The sequence below is a fragment of the Pipistrellus hanaki genome (assembly GCF_964339955.1).
Source record: "Pipistrellus hanaki genome assembly, chromosome: 16".
NCBI classification, from domain to species: Eukaryota; Metazoa; Chordata; class Mammalia; order Chiroptera; family Vespertilionidae; genus Pipistrellus; species Pipistrellus hanaki.
The window spans coordinates 34,934,422-34,950,579 of NC_140518.1; the positions used below are offsets into that span (position 1 = coordinate 34,934,422).

The 16,158-nt window shown below is 56.8% G+C and overlaps 1 protein-coding gene across 2 annotated transcripts in view; it reads left to right on the forward strand.

Annotated features, from left to right (window-relative positions):
- Positions 1–16,158, forward strand: part of SPNS3 (SPNS lysolipid transporter 3, sphingosine-1-phosphate (putative)) — a 47,136-nt gene that overhangs the window by 6,775 nt on the left and 24,203 nt on the right. For both annotated transcript variants that reach the window (XM_084861783.1, XM_084861784.1), the window contains exons 3-8: positions 2,893–3,029; positions 3,834–3,985; positions 4,837–4,903; positions 5,541–5,683; positions 6,553–6,705; positions 11,224–11,413. In XM_084861783.1, coding sequence (XP_084717909.1) covers positions 2,893–3,029; positions 3,834–3,985; positions 4,837–4,903; positions 5,541–5,683; positions 6,553–6,705; positions 11,224–11,413 — 842 coding nt within the window. The remainder of the gene's footprint in view (positions 1–2,892; positions 3,030–3,833; positions 3,986–4,836; positions 4,904–5,540; positions 5,684–6,552; positions 6,706–11,223; positions 11,414–16,158) is intronic.

Consider the following 16,158-nt stretch of genomic DNA (forward strand, 5'->3'; position numbering starts at 1 on the left):
AGAGAACAGTTGTGGGGGACCAGGCTGGCAGGGGAGGGCAGTTGGGGGTGACCAGGCCAGCAGGGGAGGGCAGTTGGGGGTGACCAGGCCAGCAGGGGAGGGCAGTTATGGGCAATCAGGCTGACAAGGGAGGGCAGTTGTGAGGGACCAGGCCAGTAGAGGTGGGCAGTTGGGGGCAACCAAGCTGGCAGGAGAGGGCAGTTGGGGGTGACTAGGCTGGCAGGGGAGAGTAGTTGGTGGGGACCAGGCCAATGGGGGAGGGCAGTTAGGGGCAATAAGGCTGGCAGGCGAGTGTTTAGGGAGTGATCAGGCTGTCAGGCAGGCAAGTGGTTGGGAACCAGCAGTCCTGGATTGTGAGAGGCCCAGAGGGATCGGGTCTAAATGAGCAGTTGGACATCCCCCGAGGGGTCCCAGATTGGAGAGGGTGCAGGCTGGGTTGAGGGACACCCCCTACCCCGCCCATGCATGAATTTCATGCACCAGGCCTCTAGTTGATTAATAATATTAAAAAGAAACATTGATGTGGTCTTTACCCTGTGCCAGGCACTATTCTTTTCTTTCTTTTTTTTTTGTTTGTTAATCTTCACCTGAGGATTAGAATCTATTGATTTTTAGAAACAGTGGAAGGGAGAGGGAGAGACAGAGAGAAACATCAAAGTGAAGGAGACACATAGATTGGTTGCTTCTTGCATGCACCCCGACCAGAGCCAGGGAACCTGCAACCTATGTCCTTGTCTGGAATAGAACCTGGGACCCTTCCGTCCACAGGCCAACGCTCTATCCCCTGAGCCAAACTGGCTAGGGCCCAGGCACTACTCTAAGTGCTTCTATAATATTAACTCATTTAATCTTCAAAACAATCCCATGAGGCAGGTATTATGATGATGCTCATTTTACAATGTGAACCTGAGGCACCGAGCGGCTGTGGAGCTTGCTGAAGGCCAGCCAGAGTGGGATTCAAATCCAGGCAGCTGCCTGGAGAGTCCTCCTAACCTGGTGGTCCTTGGTGACTCCCTCCCACCTTGTCACAGAAGGTATTTAAACTTGGAGATGCTAGAAGGGAAAGGAATACCTGCCTTTCCCTGAGGGGCAGGTCTCTCCAGCCCAGGGCACCTGCAGGTTTAATTAAGGTGTTTCTGTCCGGTGAAGCAGCCCTGCCCCAACACTCATAAAAGTATTAGGTTTAGGGAACTATTTCTATATCCTTTGGGTAAAAAAGATTGGTGTTAACAAGACACCAGACACCTTCCCTGGAGGAAGATTATACATTTGACGACATCAAAGCTAACCTGTCCTGCATGTTGGTGGTTGAAACGACACATGCAATAAGTAATAACAGGAAACATTTATTAGGCATTTATATAAAGCCAGCCACTGCCTTTCATATGCTTTGTTTTATTTCATCTTACGAGGCAAGTACTCTTACTGTCATTGAGTGGCTGAGAGGCGGACGGGAGAGTTAAGGGATGTGCCCAAGGCCACACAGCCAGGAAGAGGTGGCATCAGGATGAGCCCAGGTAGTGTAGACTAAGATCTTGCATTTTAGATCCTTAAAACAAATACGGAGGACTGGGAGGAATTAATATTTCCACACAACAAAGAGCCCAGGAGGAAAACCGGCAGAGGAGGCTGGCTTCCCTGGGAACAGCGCACAGATTAAAACATCAGCGAGACACCATTTGTTTCCCAACCATTAGATGAGCAAGAATAAAACGATTGATCCTATCAAGTGTCACGAGGGTTGCTGGCATATGGTTCTGTGCAAGTGCAAATCGATACAGCCTTTTTGGAGGCCTGTTTTGGCAGCAGCTATTAAAATTATAAATGCCATTGACATCAAAGACCGTTCTCGGTGGAGTATTATATTAAATATATTTATTACATCAAATAAGGTCGAACCATATTAAAGTCTCGTGTTTGTAGGTCAAAACTGGCCTCATTTCTGCAGTTGCGTGCGGCTCAACCCAATACTGGAGTGGGAGGGGCTGGAACCTGAGCCCGGGAGGAATCTGGACAGCCTTTGGGCTCAGGAAATGTCAATCATATTGTGCTCAGTGAATAGAGGCCCAGGCAGTGGGCCGGGCCCACTGAACTCCAAGGCCCGTGGATGGTGGGACTGGGTGGGGCGGGTCCAGACCTCCCCCTCGCCACCTGCCGGCGCTCAGAGGCAGTGGACACGTCCTCCGAGGGGGGTGGAGGTGAGTTATTTCAGGAACAGAGCCAGGGAGGGTATCTATTCACGTGGCGGAGCCATGCAAAAACGTGGCAGTTTCTTTGTCTTCACAGAATAGCAAGCGGATTCATTAACACAGCCGCCGGTTCTTAAGGGTTTACTTTAAAAAACGGTATGAATACAACTGACGTGTCAGGGAATGCTCTGTCTACGTACTTGGGAAAACCAACGCCTTCCCAGCCCCCCGGAATCAATGTGCTCGTTCTAAACTGTGCTCATCTGCTCCAAGAGGGCTCAGGCACATCACGCACCCCTCTGTCACCCCTCACCCCCCAGCTCGCACCCCTCTACTAACCCTCACCCCCACCAGGCGCACTGTCAGCTCCATGCCAGGCTCCATGTTTACCTCTATCTCACAGCCTCAGAGGAGCTCCTGAGGGTGGGAGTGTGCTGGGGTGATGATCAGAGAGGTGGAGTTAGTAACCCAAGGCCACACAGCGAGCAAATAGCCACGCTGGGGTTTGAGCCTGGGAGCCAGGTCCAGCCCCCTGACTTCGGGCGATGGGTTATGTGCCAGGAGGGGATTGAGGGTTCACCTTCTTTCTTCCTCCTGGGGGCCTTGACCTGCTGCCAAGGCGCCCTTCTGTGGGTCTGCTGGGCCTGTCTGCCTGCCCACCTTTGTGGGGAGATGCATGCTGCCCCTTGCCTGTCCCCTCCAGTCTTCACCGGCTGCCTGCTGCTGTCTGCACCCGTGTTTGGCTACCTGGGCGACCGTCACAGCCGCAAAGCCACGCTGAGCTTTGGGATCCTCCTCTGGTCAGGGGCAGGCCTCTCCGGCTCCTTCATCCCCCCGCAGGTAGGTGCTCTCATCCTGCACAGACCCCAGGGAATGTGTCTCCCCCCTCCTCCCCCCTCCTCCCTGGCCCAGCCCCTTCAGCTCTGGTTGGGGCTGCTTGGGCTCCGTTCCAGGCTTCAGGCTGGCTGGGGATTCCTTCCAGGTGGAGAGAGGAGCCCGTTAGGCTTTCTTTCTTTCTTTCTTTCTTTCTTTCTTTCTTTCTTTCTTTCTTTTTTGTTAAAATATATTTTTATTGATTTCAGAGAGGAAGGGAGGAGAATGAGATAGAAACATCAATGATGAGAGGGAATCATTGATTGGCTGCCTCCTGCATGCCCCCCACTGAGGATCGAGCCCAAAACCCAGGCATGTGCCCTTGGCTGGAATCAAACCTGGGACCCTTCAGTCCACAGGCGGATGCTCTATCCACTGAGCCAAACCAGCTAGGGCCCGTTAGGCTTTCTTCACAGGAGCCTTCCGCTCTTGCACCTCCCGCTGCTGCTGTGGCTTCATTTCTGCCCGCTGTGCTGGGGGTAGGGTGGTGTAATACCAGCGTACAGTCTGGGGCAGCTGGCCTGGTGAGCTAGGGCTCCTGGGGGATCGGGGCAGGCAGCAGCCGCAGACGCCAGCAGGGGGCGCCCGTGTGACTTGGGGAAGGAACCTGGGCTGGGAGGACAGCGCGGTGCCTCCTGCAGCTGCAGCCCCTCTTCCTCGCCTGGGAGCACGTGTCTCCAAGCGCCCTCGCCCCTCTGACAACCCCACGAGGCCCCCGCCTGTGGTGGTTTCTGGAACGCACCGTGTTCTCCTGCCTGCCTGCCCGCCCAGTACTCCTGGCTCTTCTTCCTGTCCCGGGGAGCGGTGGGCATCGGCGCCGCCAGCTACTCCACCCTCGCGCCCACCATCCTGGCCGACCTGTTTGTGAGGGACCAGCGGACCCGGGTCCTGGCTATCTTCTACATCTTCATTCCTGTTGGGAGGTCAGTAGGCCTCTGGACCCACTTCTTGGGCGGTAAACTGAGGCCCAGGGGAGTCAGAGCAGGGGCCTTTCTCACCCGGCCACCTTCCCTCTCTGAGCCTCCACTCTCCATCTGTGAATGGGGACAGGAAGCTGGGGGCTGTGGGGAGGTTTGGAGAGAATACAGGTGCTCCCACATGCTAGTGCACTTTGTAGGGTGAGCAAGAGCAGCCTGGTGGGGGGCTATTCAGAGAGGGGGGCTCTGAGGGGAGGCAGGGACGTGCACTAGGGCTGGGCAGTGTCCCCACAGCAGGCAGGACAGCATAGGGCTGACAGTGAGGCCCCAAGCGCTCTGACCCAGGTTTTCTTTTTTTCTTTTCTTTTTTTAAAAAAATATATATTTTATTGATTTTTTACAGAGAGGAAGAGAGAGGGATAGAGAGTTAGAAACATCGATCAGTTGCCTCTTGCACACTCCCTACTGGGGATGTGCCCGCAACCAAGGCACATGCCCTTGACCGGAATCGAACCCGGGACCTTTCAGTCCACAGGCCAGCACTCTATCCACTGAGCCAAACCGGTTTTGGCTGACCCAGGTTTTCTGAGATTGCCTGACTCAGGCAGAGCTGGGCCTCGGGTGAGGGAGGGGCATCCCCGCCTGGACAGACAGAGGACAGTGGTGCTGGGATGGGTGGGCCAGGAGCCAGAGGTCGCTGGTGGCCTGACCGAGGGCAGTGGACACCTGGGCCTCACGTGGCTCACTTCCCCAGGGCTCGGGCCATCGCTGCAGGGGCCGGCTCCCCGGGGTGGGGGCCCCGGGCTCCGCTGGCCGTGGCACCCTCGCCGCCCATCCCCTTTGCCCTTCCATTGCAGCGGTCTGGGCTACGTGCTGGGGTCAGCGGTGAAGGCGCTGACGGGGAACTGGCATTGGGCCCTGCGGGTGAGTCCAGCTCCCGTTTCTCCCCTCAGCTCTCCCCTCCGCTCTCCCCCTGGGCCGAGGGGACTTTCCAGCCTCCCGTGGCCTTTGTCACTTGGCCCCGTACCCGGCGCCATGGGCGGCGGGGGGGGGGGGAGGGGGGTGATCAGTACCGGCAGCTTCAGACAGCTGGGCCTCCTATGGAATGTGGACTGTGGAAGCCATGGCCCTGGGTTCAAGTGCTGGCCGCTCAGTTTGCTGGCTGTGTGACCGGAAGCAAACCACCTCGCTCCCAGGAGCCTCAGTTTGCCTATTTGTAAGACGAGGGAGGAAGTGCTGCCTTAGGAACTCTGGAGATTAAGGAGACGAGATGGAGAGATGCTAGGGCAGGATGGGCGTGGCAGAGGGAGGGGGAGGGGACAGCAAGGACACAATAGTCTGGGCTCCAGAGCAGGGTCTGCACTGGACCGACAGGTATCAAAGCTACCCCCAAGGACACTGTTAGGCTCCGTATAACCAGCACCCAGGAACTGAGCCCTCCTCCCACCACCCCCAGGGCACAGAGCACCCCAAGAGCCTGGGCCACAGGGCTCAGTCACCCTAACGTCCCTGGGCCACAGGGGCATGAGGCACTGAGCTTCCCAGGTCCTCCTGCCCCTAGATCATGCCCTGCCTGGAAGCTGTGGCCTTGATCCTGCTGCTCACGCTGGTTCCAGACCCGCCTCGGGGAGCTGCGGAGAAGCAGAGGGAGGCGGGGGCGCTGAGGAGCACCTGGTGTGAGGATGTCAGATACCTGGGGAGAAAGTGAGTGTCCCTGCGCCTTCCTGCTTGTCCCGGAAACCCGCTGTCTGCCCCAGAATCCCTGACCTCCCCGACTCTGCCTCTAGGGAGCCCTGCGTGACTGCCCAAGTCCACAGCCCTTTCTTTCTCCTCTGAGCTCCCACTCACCCACCGAGATGCCCCTCCCTCGCTTGGATGCGTCCCCCCGCCCCCCCCCCCCGCCCCAGCCACGTGACAGAATATGGGCTGGGAGGGAGGGAAGGAGGGAGAGGGGAGGGGGTAGCATGCGCTCCAGCCTGGGCTCTGCCGCTGCCTTAGCCCGAGATGACCTGAGACCTGGAGCCTCACTTTCCTTAATGGACATGATTCTCCAGCCTCGCCTGCTTCTGGGGCTGCTGGGAGGATGGCGGGAGTTGATCACTTACCTCTCTGAGCCTCCTGGGGGTGCACCCAGCCTCAATTCCAGGCATGGTGTGGGGGAGGGGAGGAAGAGGGGGGCGGGCAGACAGGAGGCAACTGCGCTCTCAGGCCTCATGATTTACCCAAATGTGGGCCACCACCAGGACCCAGGCTGTTTGTTACAGAGCCACGAGGCCGAGGGAGGGCACAGGAGGAAGGGGGTGGGGGTGGGGAAAAGGGGGCCGAAGAGCAGCTTCTGGAGAATGTGGTGCTGGATGTGGGCCTTTCAGGCTGGGGAGCTGGTCCTAGGGGAGGGAGGAAGGCAAGGCATGATAAAGGCGTGGAGGTGGGATGTGAGGGGCCTTAGGGGATGCTGGGTAGGAGGCGGAGCCCACCTGAGTGCCCAGACGATGGGAGAAGGGGAACGAGCAGAAGCGGACGCCCCCTGCGCCCCTGCCCTCTCCCTGCTTCAGCCAGGGTGCTTTCTCTTGCAGCTGGAGTTTTGTGTGGTCGACCCTTGGAGTGACAGCCATGGCCTTTGTGACGGGAGCTGTGGGCTTCTGGGCCCCCAAGTTTCTGTTTGAGGCTCGCGTGGTGCACGGGCTGCAGCCTCCCTGCTTCCAGCAGCCGTGTGACAGCAAGGACAGGTGAGGCCTCTGGGAGCCCTGGGCACCGGGCCCGGGTGAGGGGGCTCTTGGTGGAGGGGTGTCAGGAGGTTCCGAGCCCCCAAACTCAATCTGTCTGGGCCCAGGCTGCTCTGCGAAGACCCAGAGCTCTGGAGCCAGCTGGCAGCAGGAGGCTGGCCTGGCTCTGGCTGAGCCCCAGCCACCCTGCGTGTCCTGAGGCGGCTCCCTGGACCCCAGTCCCTGTCTCCCCACTCTTGGACTGTTGTGGGGGTCCAGAAGGCACTCGGGGTCGGAGTGAGCATGAAGGGACGCTTAGGCAAGTTTCCTTTGAAGGGACCCATAGTATGCAGATGGCAAACCAGGGCACTGGGAGGCCTCTTTAGTCAGCTGGCTTAGGGATTTCACCCTGCATTCATTTGTCCTTTCCCTCATTCGGGGCACTGAGAATCGGGAAGGCTGCTGGGAGGGCGGGGAGCATTCCTCAGGGAGTGCCCTATCGCTCTCTGCCCTCCTCACCCCGTTCTCCAAGGACTCAGTGACTCCTGATTGAGAGGGCACCTCTCGGTCCTCTCCTACTTGCTTTCTCCTCCTCCTTGAAACCCTTAATCCTACTTTCTCCTCCTTCTAATTGATGCTTTCAGTCCCTCCTCCTCTCTGCCCCTGCCCCACGGGCCCTTCAGAGTCCTCAGGGCTCTGAGCTCTCTCTTCCCGGTGCTCTGTGCGCTCTGAGGCTTTAGTGACGCCAGTTCTCTGCTGGGCCCCTCCCTGGCCTCTTCCTCACTCCCGGATGGCCAGAGGGAGAGCTCCTGGCGATGTCCAGGCTGACCCATGCCCTCATCACTCAAGCGATGCCCTCTGCCCACAGCTCCCTCCCCTTCTCTCCTTGTTACTCCTTAGGCTTTCACTTCACTTCAGGCCCTAAGCTATGCATCCTAGGGAAAAGCCACCTGAGGTTTTATAATAATTAGCCCTGTTGTTCCTGTGAGACAAATGAGGCGATGGAAGACCCGAGAGGGTAAGTGACTTGTCCAAGGTCACACCACTAACAGGTAACAGAGCCAGGATGCAAACCCACCTGGCGCCAACGTCGGTGCCTTGAAGCTCCACCTCCTGTTGCCTCTGGAGACTCCGCGTACTGCGAATGGACTTGACCATCTCTCCACTTGGCTGGGAGCAGCTTCCCGGCACTCACCCCGCGGGTGCACAGGGAAAGCACCCGGGAGGGAGCGAATGGATGCATCAAACGAGGCTGCCATGTTTGTCTTGGAGATTGCTATCTCCCTGGAGGCAAAGACTGAGTCCTAACAGCCCCACAGCAGCTTGAAAAAGTGGGGGAAACAGTACTCGATTCCACCTCAAGCATCAGCGGGCTGTGTATTCCCTGGGCGTCTTACCTCCCCTTTTCTCAGCTTCAGCCTCTTCTGTCTCAGCCCCTTCCTGGAACCTGTGTGAGAAACGGATGTGGAAGTTTCTTCTAGAGTCCTGGGGCTGGGGTAACAAACCACCACACACCTGGGGGCCTACAGAAACAGACGATGTTCTCATCGTTCTGGAGGTCAGCGGCCCAAAATGGTTTCACGGGCCACAGACCCTCCGCAGGCGCCATGGGAGGAACCGTTCATGTCTCTTCCAACGCCTGGTGGCCGTCGGCATGCTTTGGTCTGTGTCTGCATCACTCCAGGTTCTACATCTGCAGACACTTGGCGTCTCCTCTTCTGTCTCCAATCTCCCTCTGCTTCCTTCTTCTTTTTTAAAAAATATTTTATTGATTTTTTACAGGGAGAAGGGAGAGGATTAAAGAGTCAGAAACATCAATGAGAGAGGAACATTAATCAGCTGCCTCCTGCACACCTCCCACTGGAGATGTGCCCGCAACCCAGGTACATGCCCTTGACCGGAATCGAACCTGGGACCCTTCAGTCCGAAGGCCAACGCTCTATCCACTGAACCAAACCAGTTAGGGCTCTGCTTCCTTCTTATAAGGACACTTGTGATTGCACTTAGGGCCCACTAATTAATGGAGGATAATGGCTCCTTCTCAAGGTCCTTGGTGCAATCACATTTTGTCATACGAGGTAACATTTGCAGGTTCCAGAGAATAGGATGGGGACACCTTGGGGGGGGGGGCATTATACAGCCTGTCACAGAGTGGGTAGAAGGGCCCAGGGTTGAAGTTCTGCACAGACTCCATCTATTAAGATGCCCTCTGTGGTTAGGACAGGCCTTAGGGGCTTGGTGGCTGGGTGTGTCCTGTGGCCACACCCTCTGCTTAGGGGTCTCCCCTGGCTACATAGCCTGTCTGAATAATCAGCCCTAACACCAATCAGTCTTGGTCTCAAAAATCTGCCAACACCGGCTCAGACTAGGGCTCAGGCAGATCGCATTCATCCGGGATTCTGGGTCACCTGACCGGGCTGAGCCGGAGCCTTGCACAGAGTGGAAGGGGGGAGGGTTCCGTGAGTGCCTTTAAGCTGCCGAAGGATCCTCATGCTTTGGGAGGCAGAGGGCCAGGAAGCCCTCTGTGGAGGCCAGAAGAGGCTGTGTGACCTCAGTCAGGTGCCTGCCCACTCTGGGCTCTGTACTTCCTTCTGCAAACAGACTACCAGTCCTCAGCCCATGGAATGGACATTTTACTGAAGTTGTTTAGAGGAGAGGAGTTTCTTGTGACACTCAATTTGCCAGTAACCACAGTCTTGCATCTCTCATGTTCTCACATCTTGTGAGAGTCACTATGCAGGGAATGGCAGGGCACCGGGCATCCCATGAACTTCTGGAAATGCTTGGGTCTGGCCAGGTGGAGGAGTTGTGGGGGGAAGGGGAGGATAAATGGTACTCAAGGCCAAGAGAAGAATGTGGGCCAAGGCAGGGAAGCTAGAAAGCTTAGGGTAAGCTTAGAGAATTCCCAGTCCTTTGTGCAGAGGGAGGGAGAAAGAAGAGAGGGGAAGTTACACAGGTGTACGGGGGCCAATACTGGCCAAGAGCTTGCCCTGAGGACAACAGGGAGCCACCTGGGGGCTGGGAAGGTTCTGGTTACATTTGTGTTTTCAAGACGTCACGTTGGTCAGTTTCGGAATCCCTTTGAGCTCCTTTAAGAGGAGGCTTGGGAGAGCGGGATGGACCAGGAGATGAAGATGTATGTTCAAATCCTTCCTCTGTCTTTTATTAGCGGGATTATCTTGACCTTAACCTTTCCCAGTCTAACTTTCCTCATCTGTCCACCTGGGCATTCTGGGAAGGTTCAAGGAGCTCATTTGCTCAGCATGTATCTCTTGACGTCCAGCATCGTCAAGAAAGTAAACCAACCTGGTCTCTGTTCTCTGGGAATTCACAGGTCACACCTTGATGACAGAGCACAGAGGTGCGATGGTGCCAAAACCAGTTTGGCTCAGTGGATAGAGCGTCGGCCTGCGGACTGAAAGGTCCCAGGTTCTATTCCGGTCAAGGGCATGTACCCTGGTTGCAGGCACATCCCCAGTAGGGTGTGTGCAAGAGGCAGCTGATTGATGATTCTCTCTCATTGATGTTTCTAACTCTTTATCTCTCTCTTCCTCTCTGTAAAAAATCAATAAAATATATTTTTAAAAAAAAGTGCGATGGTAACTGAAGGGAATAAATGAATCAGCAGAGGGCCAGGGGAAGGCATTTCCAGAGAGGAGATCGTTGGGATGGGTCTTGAAGGATGAGTAAGAGTTTCAGTAGGTGCAAAAACTAGTGAAGTGTGTCCAGATGGAGGAATAAAAGTATGAAGTGGGAATGATAACGAATTTGGAAGCAGAGGAGGATGGAGCCGGGGGTTGGGGTTGAGGTCAGCCAGGGTCAGATCATGAAGGGCCATGTATGCCAGGAGTTGGCACCAAACCTGGTAGGTGTTTGAGAGTTGGTGGAGAATGTTAGGCGGGGGGTGGGCAGGGGGACAGTCGGATCTGTGTTCTGGAAAGCACCCTCTGGGGACCTGTATGGAAGTTGTTTTGGAGAGACAGGTGTCCACAGGAGGGAGGTACGAGAGGGGCCACGTGGCGCTGACGTAGCCCAGGAGTAGGCGGGAAAGGCAGTGAAGGTCGGAGGGGGCTACTAGAGAGGCATTCATGGACAGAGAGTGTGTAAGGTGGAATTCCAGGAGGGAGGGTGTGCAGAATGTCTAGATCAGGGCTGAGAATCATGGGAACTCAATAGATAAACGTTCACTTGCCTCCATTCCCATTAGTATTAGGGAGAGAAGGTGAGGAGGTTGGGGTAAGTTTGGGACCATACAATATTGAGAATCCGAGTGGGATAGTTTCGGGTGGTGAGAGGATGGAGAAGGTTATTGGGGTTGAAGAAGCCTGGGAACGGGGGTGCTGGGCATCCCCAGAGTGAGGCAGGAAAGGGAGCGGAGAGGTCCTGGGTTCCTGCTTAGGCCCCCAAGGGCCTAGGAGCACTGGTCAGCAGGGAGGGAATGGGCCCACAGACACATTTCTGTTGGGTCCCAGATCATGCACAGCGGCCAGCTGGTGGCTGCACCCACCCACTGACCAGTCCCTCTCTGTTCTTTCCCACCAGCCTGATTTTTGGGGCACTGACCGTTGTAACTGGCATCATTGGGGTGGTCCTGGGAGCAGAAGCTTCGAGGAGGTACAAGAAAGTCAACCCGCGGGCCGAGCCCCTCATCTGTGCCTCTAGCCTGCTCGCTGCAGCCGTCTGCCTCTACCTGGCTCTCATCCTGGCCCCGACCACTCTCCTGGCCGCCTACGTAAGTGAGGGCCCCTTCGGAGGCGGGGTGAGATGGGGTGGGATGGGGTGCGATAGGGTGGGATAGGGTGGGATGGGGTGCGATGGGGTGGGGTGGTAACTCCTGCCTGCTAAAGGTTCACACTGTGTCAGGTCTTTACTTGCATCAGGTGGATCAGTTCCTCCTGGTGGGGCTTGTTATCCCCATTTTACAGATGAGTAAGCTGATGCGTACCGAGAGTTACCCAGCTAGGAAGGGGATCTACTGGGATTTGAGCCTAAGCCCGTGGTCGGCAAACTGCGGCTCGCGAGCCACATGCGGCTCTTTGGCCCCTTGAGTGTGGCTCTTCCACAACACACCATGGCCTGGGCGAGTCTATTTCGAAGAAGTGGCATTCAAAGAAGTTTAGGTTTAAACAATTTGGCTCTCCAAAGACCTGTCAATCGCTGCACTGTTGATACTTGGCTCTGTTGACTAACGGGTTTGCCGACCACTGGCCTAAGCCTTTCCGACTCAAAGGTGTGTTCTCCGAGCTCCTGGTGAACACTCTGATTGGAGATGCGGAGACTCACTCGTTCCCAGGACGTGAAGAACGAGGGTGATTCTTTCAGGTTACCGATGGGGAGAGTGAGGCCCCGCTCCACCACAGCCAGTGCAGACACTGCTTTTAAGGTGACCCTTGTGATGCTGTCCCGTTTTCCGGATCCGTGATCCACACACGCGCCTCGCACTCCATACCAGTGCCAGGTGCTCATGCCTCCCAGCCTTGCCATGTCCGGGCCTCCGCCAGGAGCACCATTCTATCTGTGCCCCTGGCAGTCCTCCTTCTTCTGCAAGACCCAGATCAGAGCCCGCCGCCTTCAAAACCCTCTCCAGCCTCCTCTCTGTCTCTCTCAGTGCAGTTCCCACTGGGGCTCAGTGCACGTGTGGGTCCCCTCAGGCACCGCGGCGCACATGGGTGGGGCTGCAGCCACATACACACGTATGTGTGTGCAGCGTGTCCCTGCCCCCAAAGCACCAGCCCAGACGAACCCTCCCGAGGGGGAGGGCGCCGACACTGGGAAGATGTTGCAGCCTCGCCCCGGACAGACGGATGGACGGCAGGCTTGGGCGCCTCCCGGTCCCTGGTCCCAGGGTGGTGAGACCCCCGCATGGACACGGAGGCCCCTGCACGCGTGTGCAGGGTTCACTGAGCAGACTGGACTCAGAAAGAAAAAAAAAAAAGGAAAACAAAGAAAGTTAATCGGTAACAGCTTTCCTGTTCTCCTGCCACCAGCCCTCACGGCTTTTCCAGTCACACTCCTGGGCTAACAAGGAGTTTACATGGAAACTTGGTTTCTACTTCCCCATAAAGCGTCTATCCGGGCCCAGATGGCATTGGGTGCGGGGGAGAGGGGGGAGCTCCAGAGGGCTCTGCTCTCCTGTCCCATCTCTGTCCCTTGTCCCCACACTGCTCCTTCCCCGGGGTCCTGACCCCTCCAGGGCTGGGCAGGTGGGGGTGGGGTGGGGCATGACCCCAAATGGGAGCTGGGTTGTTTGGCTGACTGTGCGTGCCCTCCATGCGGCGGGTGCCCAGGAGCTGGTGGACGCCTGGCTTTGGGCCACGTCTCTGGGTGTTAGGGACCCGGGCCCTGGCCTCAGCATTGCGCTGCTCCCTGATGCGGCTGACGGTCACTGCCGCCTCTCGCTTCTCCCTCCGCCCCTGTCAGATGGTGCTTTTCTAACCTTCCTGCCAGACCCTGTGTCCCCACAGGCACCCCGTGGGGCTCCTCTCGTGACCAGCAAGCCTGTATCCTCTCTGTGTCCCTTTAACTCCCCGGATGAACTCAGGAAGTGCAGCTGCCCCCACCCCTGCCCTCTCTCCTCACCCCACACTGCGGGCTGCTCCCTCTGGCACTGCTGTCCTCAGCCTCCCCTGAGGCCCCAGGGTCCTGTCCTCCCAGGGCCAGCTGACATGCTTCAAGATGCCCTGAGGATGCCCTTTGTGGGTGCCCCTGGGTGGCCCCTGGTGCGGGAGGGTCAGCACGTCCCTGGCGTCCAGCCAGAGGGCAAGGCCAGCCTCCTTCCTGGCAGGCACTGACCAGTCTGTGAGTGCGTCGCCAAGGCCCCTCACTCAGCTTTCTCGTACTTCAAGGAGACCCTCCCAGCCTAAGCCTCCGGCCTTCTGTACCAGCCGGGGCCACATGGGACAGCTCCACTCCTCTCCAATCCCCGAGGGTGCGTCCGGCACCTCTTGTAAGGGGCGGAGCTTCTCACCTGAGTCCTGAGCTCTGGCTGGGCTTCTGCTGAGAATCCTCGAGAGCCGTCCCGTTAGCATCCCTCTCTCCCTCTGTTCTTACTTGGTCTTTATGACACCTTCACGGGGAAGGCTTTTTCTCATGCCCACTTGGCAGATGGGAAAACTGAGGCCCGGAGGTAGCCACACAAAGAACAGAACAGACAAAACCCAAACTCAGCCCCGCAGATGATGCAGTCTGTGTCCTTCATGCACTGACCTTTGCCACCTGCATGGGAGAGGAACAGCCTGCATGCACTTGGCACCGACAGACGCCTCATGCCTTCTGACTGAGGGAGCAGAAGAGTGACTGGGACCATCGTCTCCAGCCGGTGGGACCCGGATGGGCCTGACCTTGCAGGCGGGCTGGGCCCAGGCAGATGGAGGCCCGTCAGAGGCCTGTCCCGGCATTGGCTGGGCTGTGGACCCCCTGTCAGCTCTGCTTCTGCCACTGCTTGGCTGGCTCTGGGAGGCAGCTCCTTGGCTGTATTTTGGGGACACAGCTGTCCCCCCTCCCACAGCCTGGCACGTTTCCAGAGCTGGATGGCTCATCTCGAAATGACATTGCGTCTTGGCTGACGGAGCCAGCTGGAGACGCTCTCCTCCGGGCCTGCCGGGTGAGGGGCCGAGGGGCAGGGAGGAAGGAGGCCAGAATGCATCCGTCTTCCAGCGCTGGAAGCTGCTCCCTCCTGTGGCTCGTGTTTGGCCCTGGCACCAAGCCCAGCGGTGCTGAGCCTCCGAGGCCAGAATGCCAGCCTCGCAGAAGCGGTGCTTCTTCCGGACCTCCTCACAGCCCCCCCCCCCCCCCCCGCCACCACGGTCCCGTGGTACCTCTGAAGCCCCCCTGAGTGTTCTGACTTGAGATCCAGGCTCCAGCTCCTTCTCCCCAAAGGGGTAATAAAACCCTAAAACTGCCCACCTACTCACTTTTCTCGGTCCCCTCTGTCCTTTCCTGGCTCATGCCTGACTGTCTTTCTCCAAGACCAGTGGTCGGCAAACCGCGGCTTGCAAGCCACATGCGGCTCTTTGGCCCCTAGAGTGTGGCTCTTCCACAAAATACCACGTGCGGGCGGGCACGCACGTACAGTGCGATTGAAACTTCGTGGCCCATGCGCAGAAGTCGGTTTTCGGCCTGGGTGAGTCTATTTTGAAGAAGTGGCATAAGAAGAAGTGGGGGTGTAGGTCACAGGTGGCTCGCGAGCCGCGGTTTGCCAACTACTGTCCAAGACTGTTCTGAGAGCCACTTCCTGCCCACCCACCATGATCTGATCTTCCCACTCTGCCAGTGGCACCAAGGACCTTCCCTGCTCCGAAGCCTTGCATGGCTCTCTGGTGCCTCTCTTCATCCTGGGGTTCAAAGCCCCTCATAGGCCAAAACCGGTTTGGCTCAGTGGTAGAGCGTCTGTCTGCGGACTGAAGGGTCCCAGGTTCGATTCCGGTCAGGGGCATGTACGTTGGTTGCGGGCACATCCCCGGTAGGGGGTGTGCAAGAGGCAGCTGGTCGGTGTTTCTCTCTCATCGACGTTTCTAGCTCTCTATCTCTCTCCCTTCCTCTCTGTAAAAATCAATTAAAAAAAAAAAAAAAAAAAGCCCCTTCATAGACTCTCTGACAACCTTCGTAGCCGTATCCCCACTCAGTCCGGCCATGCAGGTCCCCTCTGGATTTCCAGGACATGCCCCAGGCTTCCTGCATCTGGGGCCTCTCTCTGTTGCCCCCACCCCTTTCCCAATATGCCCGAATCACTCTGGGCCTTCAAAGACCGGCTGAGCACTCTCTCTCCATGGAGCCTTCCCTGATTGGTAGGCCTGACCCTCTCCCATCTCGGTGCTCCTCAGCATTGCCTTCCGTGGTCCGTGGTCACTGATGCTTGCACTCTCTCCCAGCAGGGCCAGGTGGCTTTGATCTTTCTCAGAACTCCAGCCTGAAACTTAATGTCAGGCATCGTGGGATGGGTGGGGCAGTCACTGCTTGCCGAGTGAATGGTTGAGTGACTAGCTATGTGCGATCATTTATTTATCCAACACATATTTATTGAGTGCCTATACAGTGGCATGCTGGTTTAAATGCTGTGGATGTAACACTGGATAAAACAGACTAAAATATCTATGTCTTCAGGGAGCTTACATTCTAGTCCGGGGAGATAGACAACAGGCAAGATACATTAGTAAAGTTTGCAGTGTTCTGGATGATCATAAATGCTTAGACTACATCAAGGAGAAGGGAAATAAGGGGTGTGTGGGGTTGTGGGGAGAGGGCTGCACATTTTTAAAAATTAGTTTTTATTGATTTTTTTTTTTTTTTTTTTTTTTTAGAGAGAGAAGGAGTGAGAGGGAGAGGGGGACATCGATGAGAGAAAAACATCAATGGGCTGCCTCCTGCATGTCCCCTACTGGGGATGGAGCCCACAAGCTGGGTATGCGCCCTGACTGGGAATTGAACCAGGGACCTCTTGGTGCATGGGGCAACTCTCAATCAATTGAACTACACTGG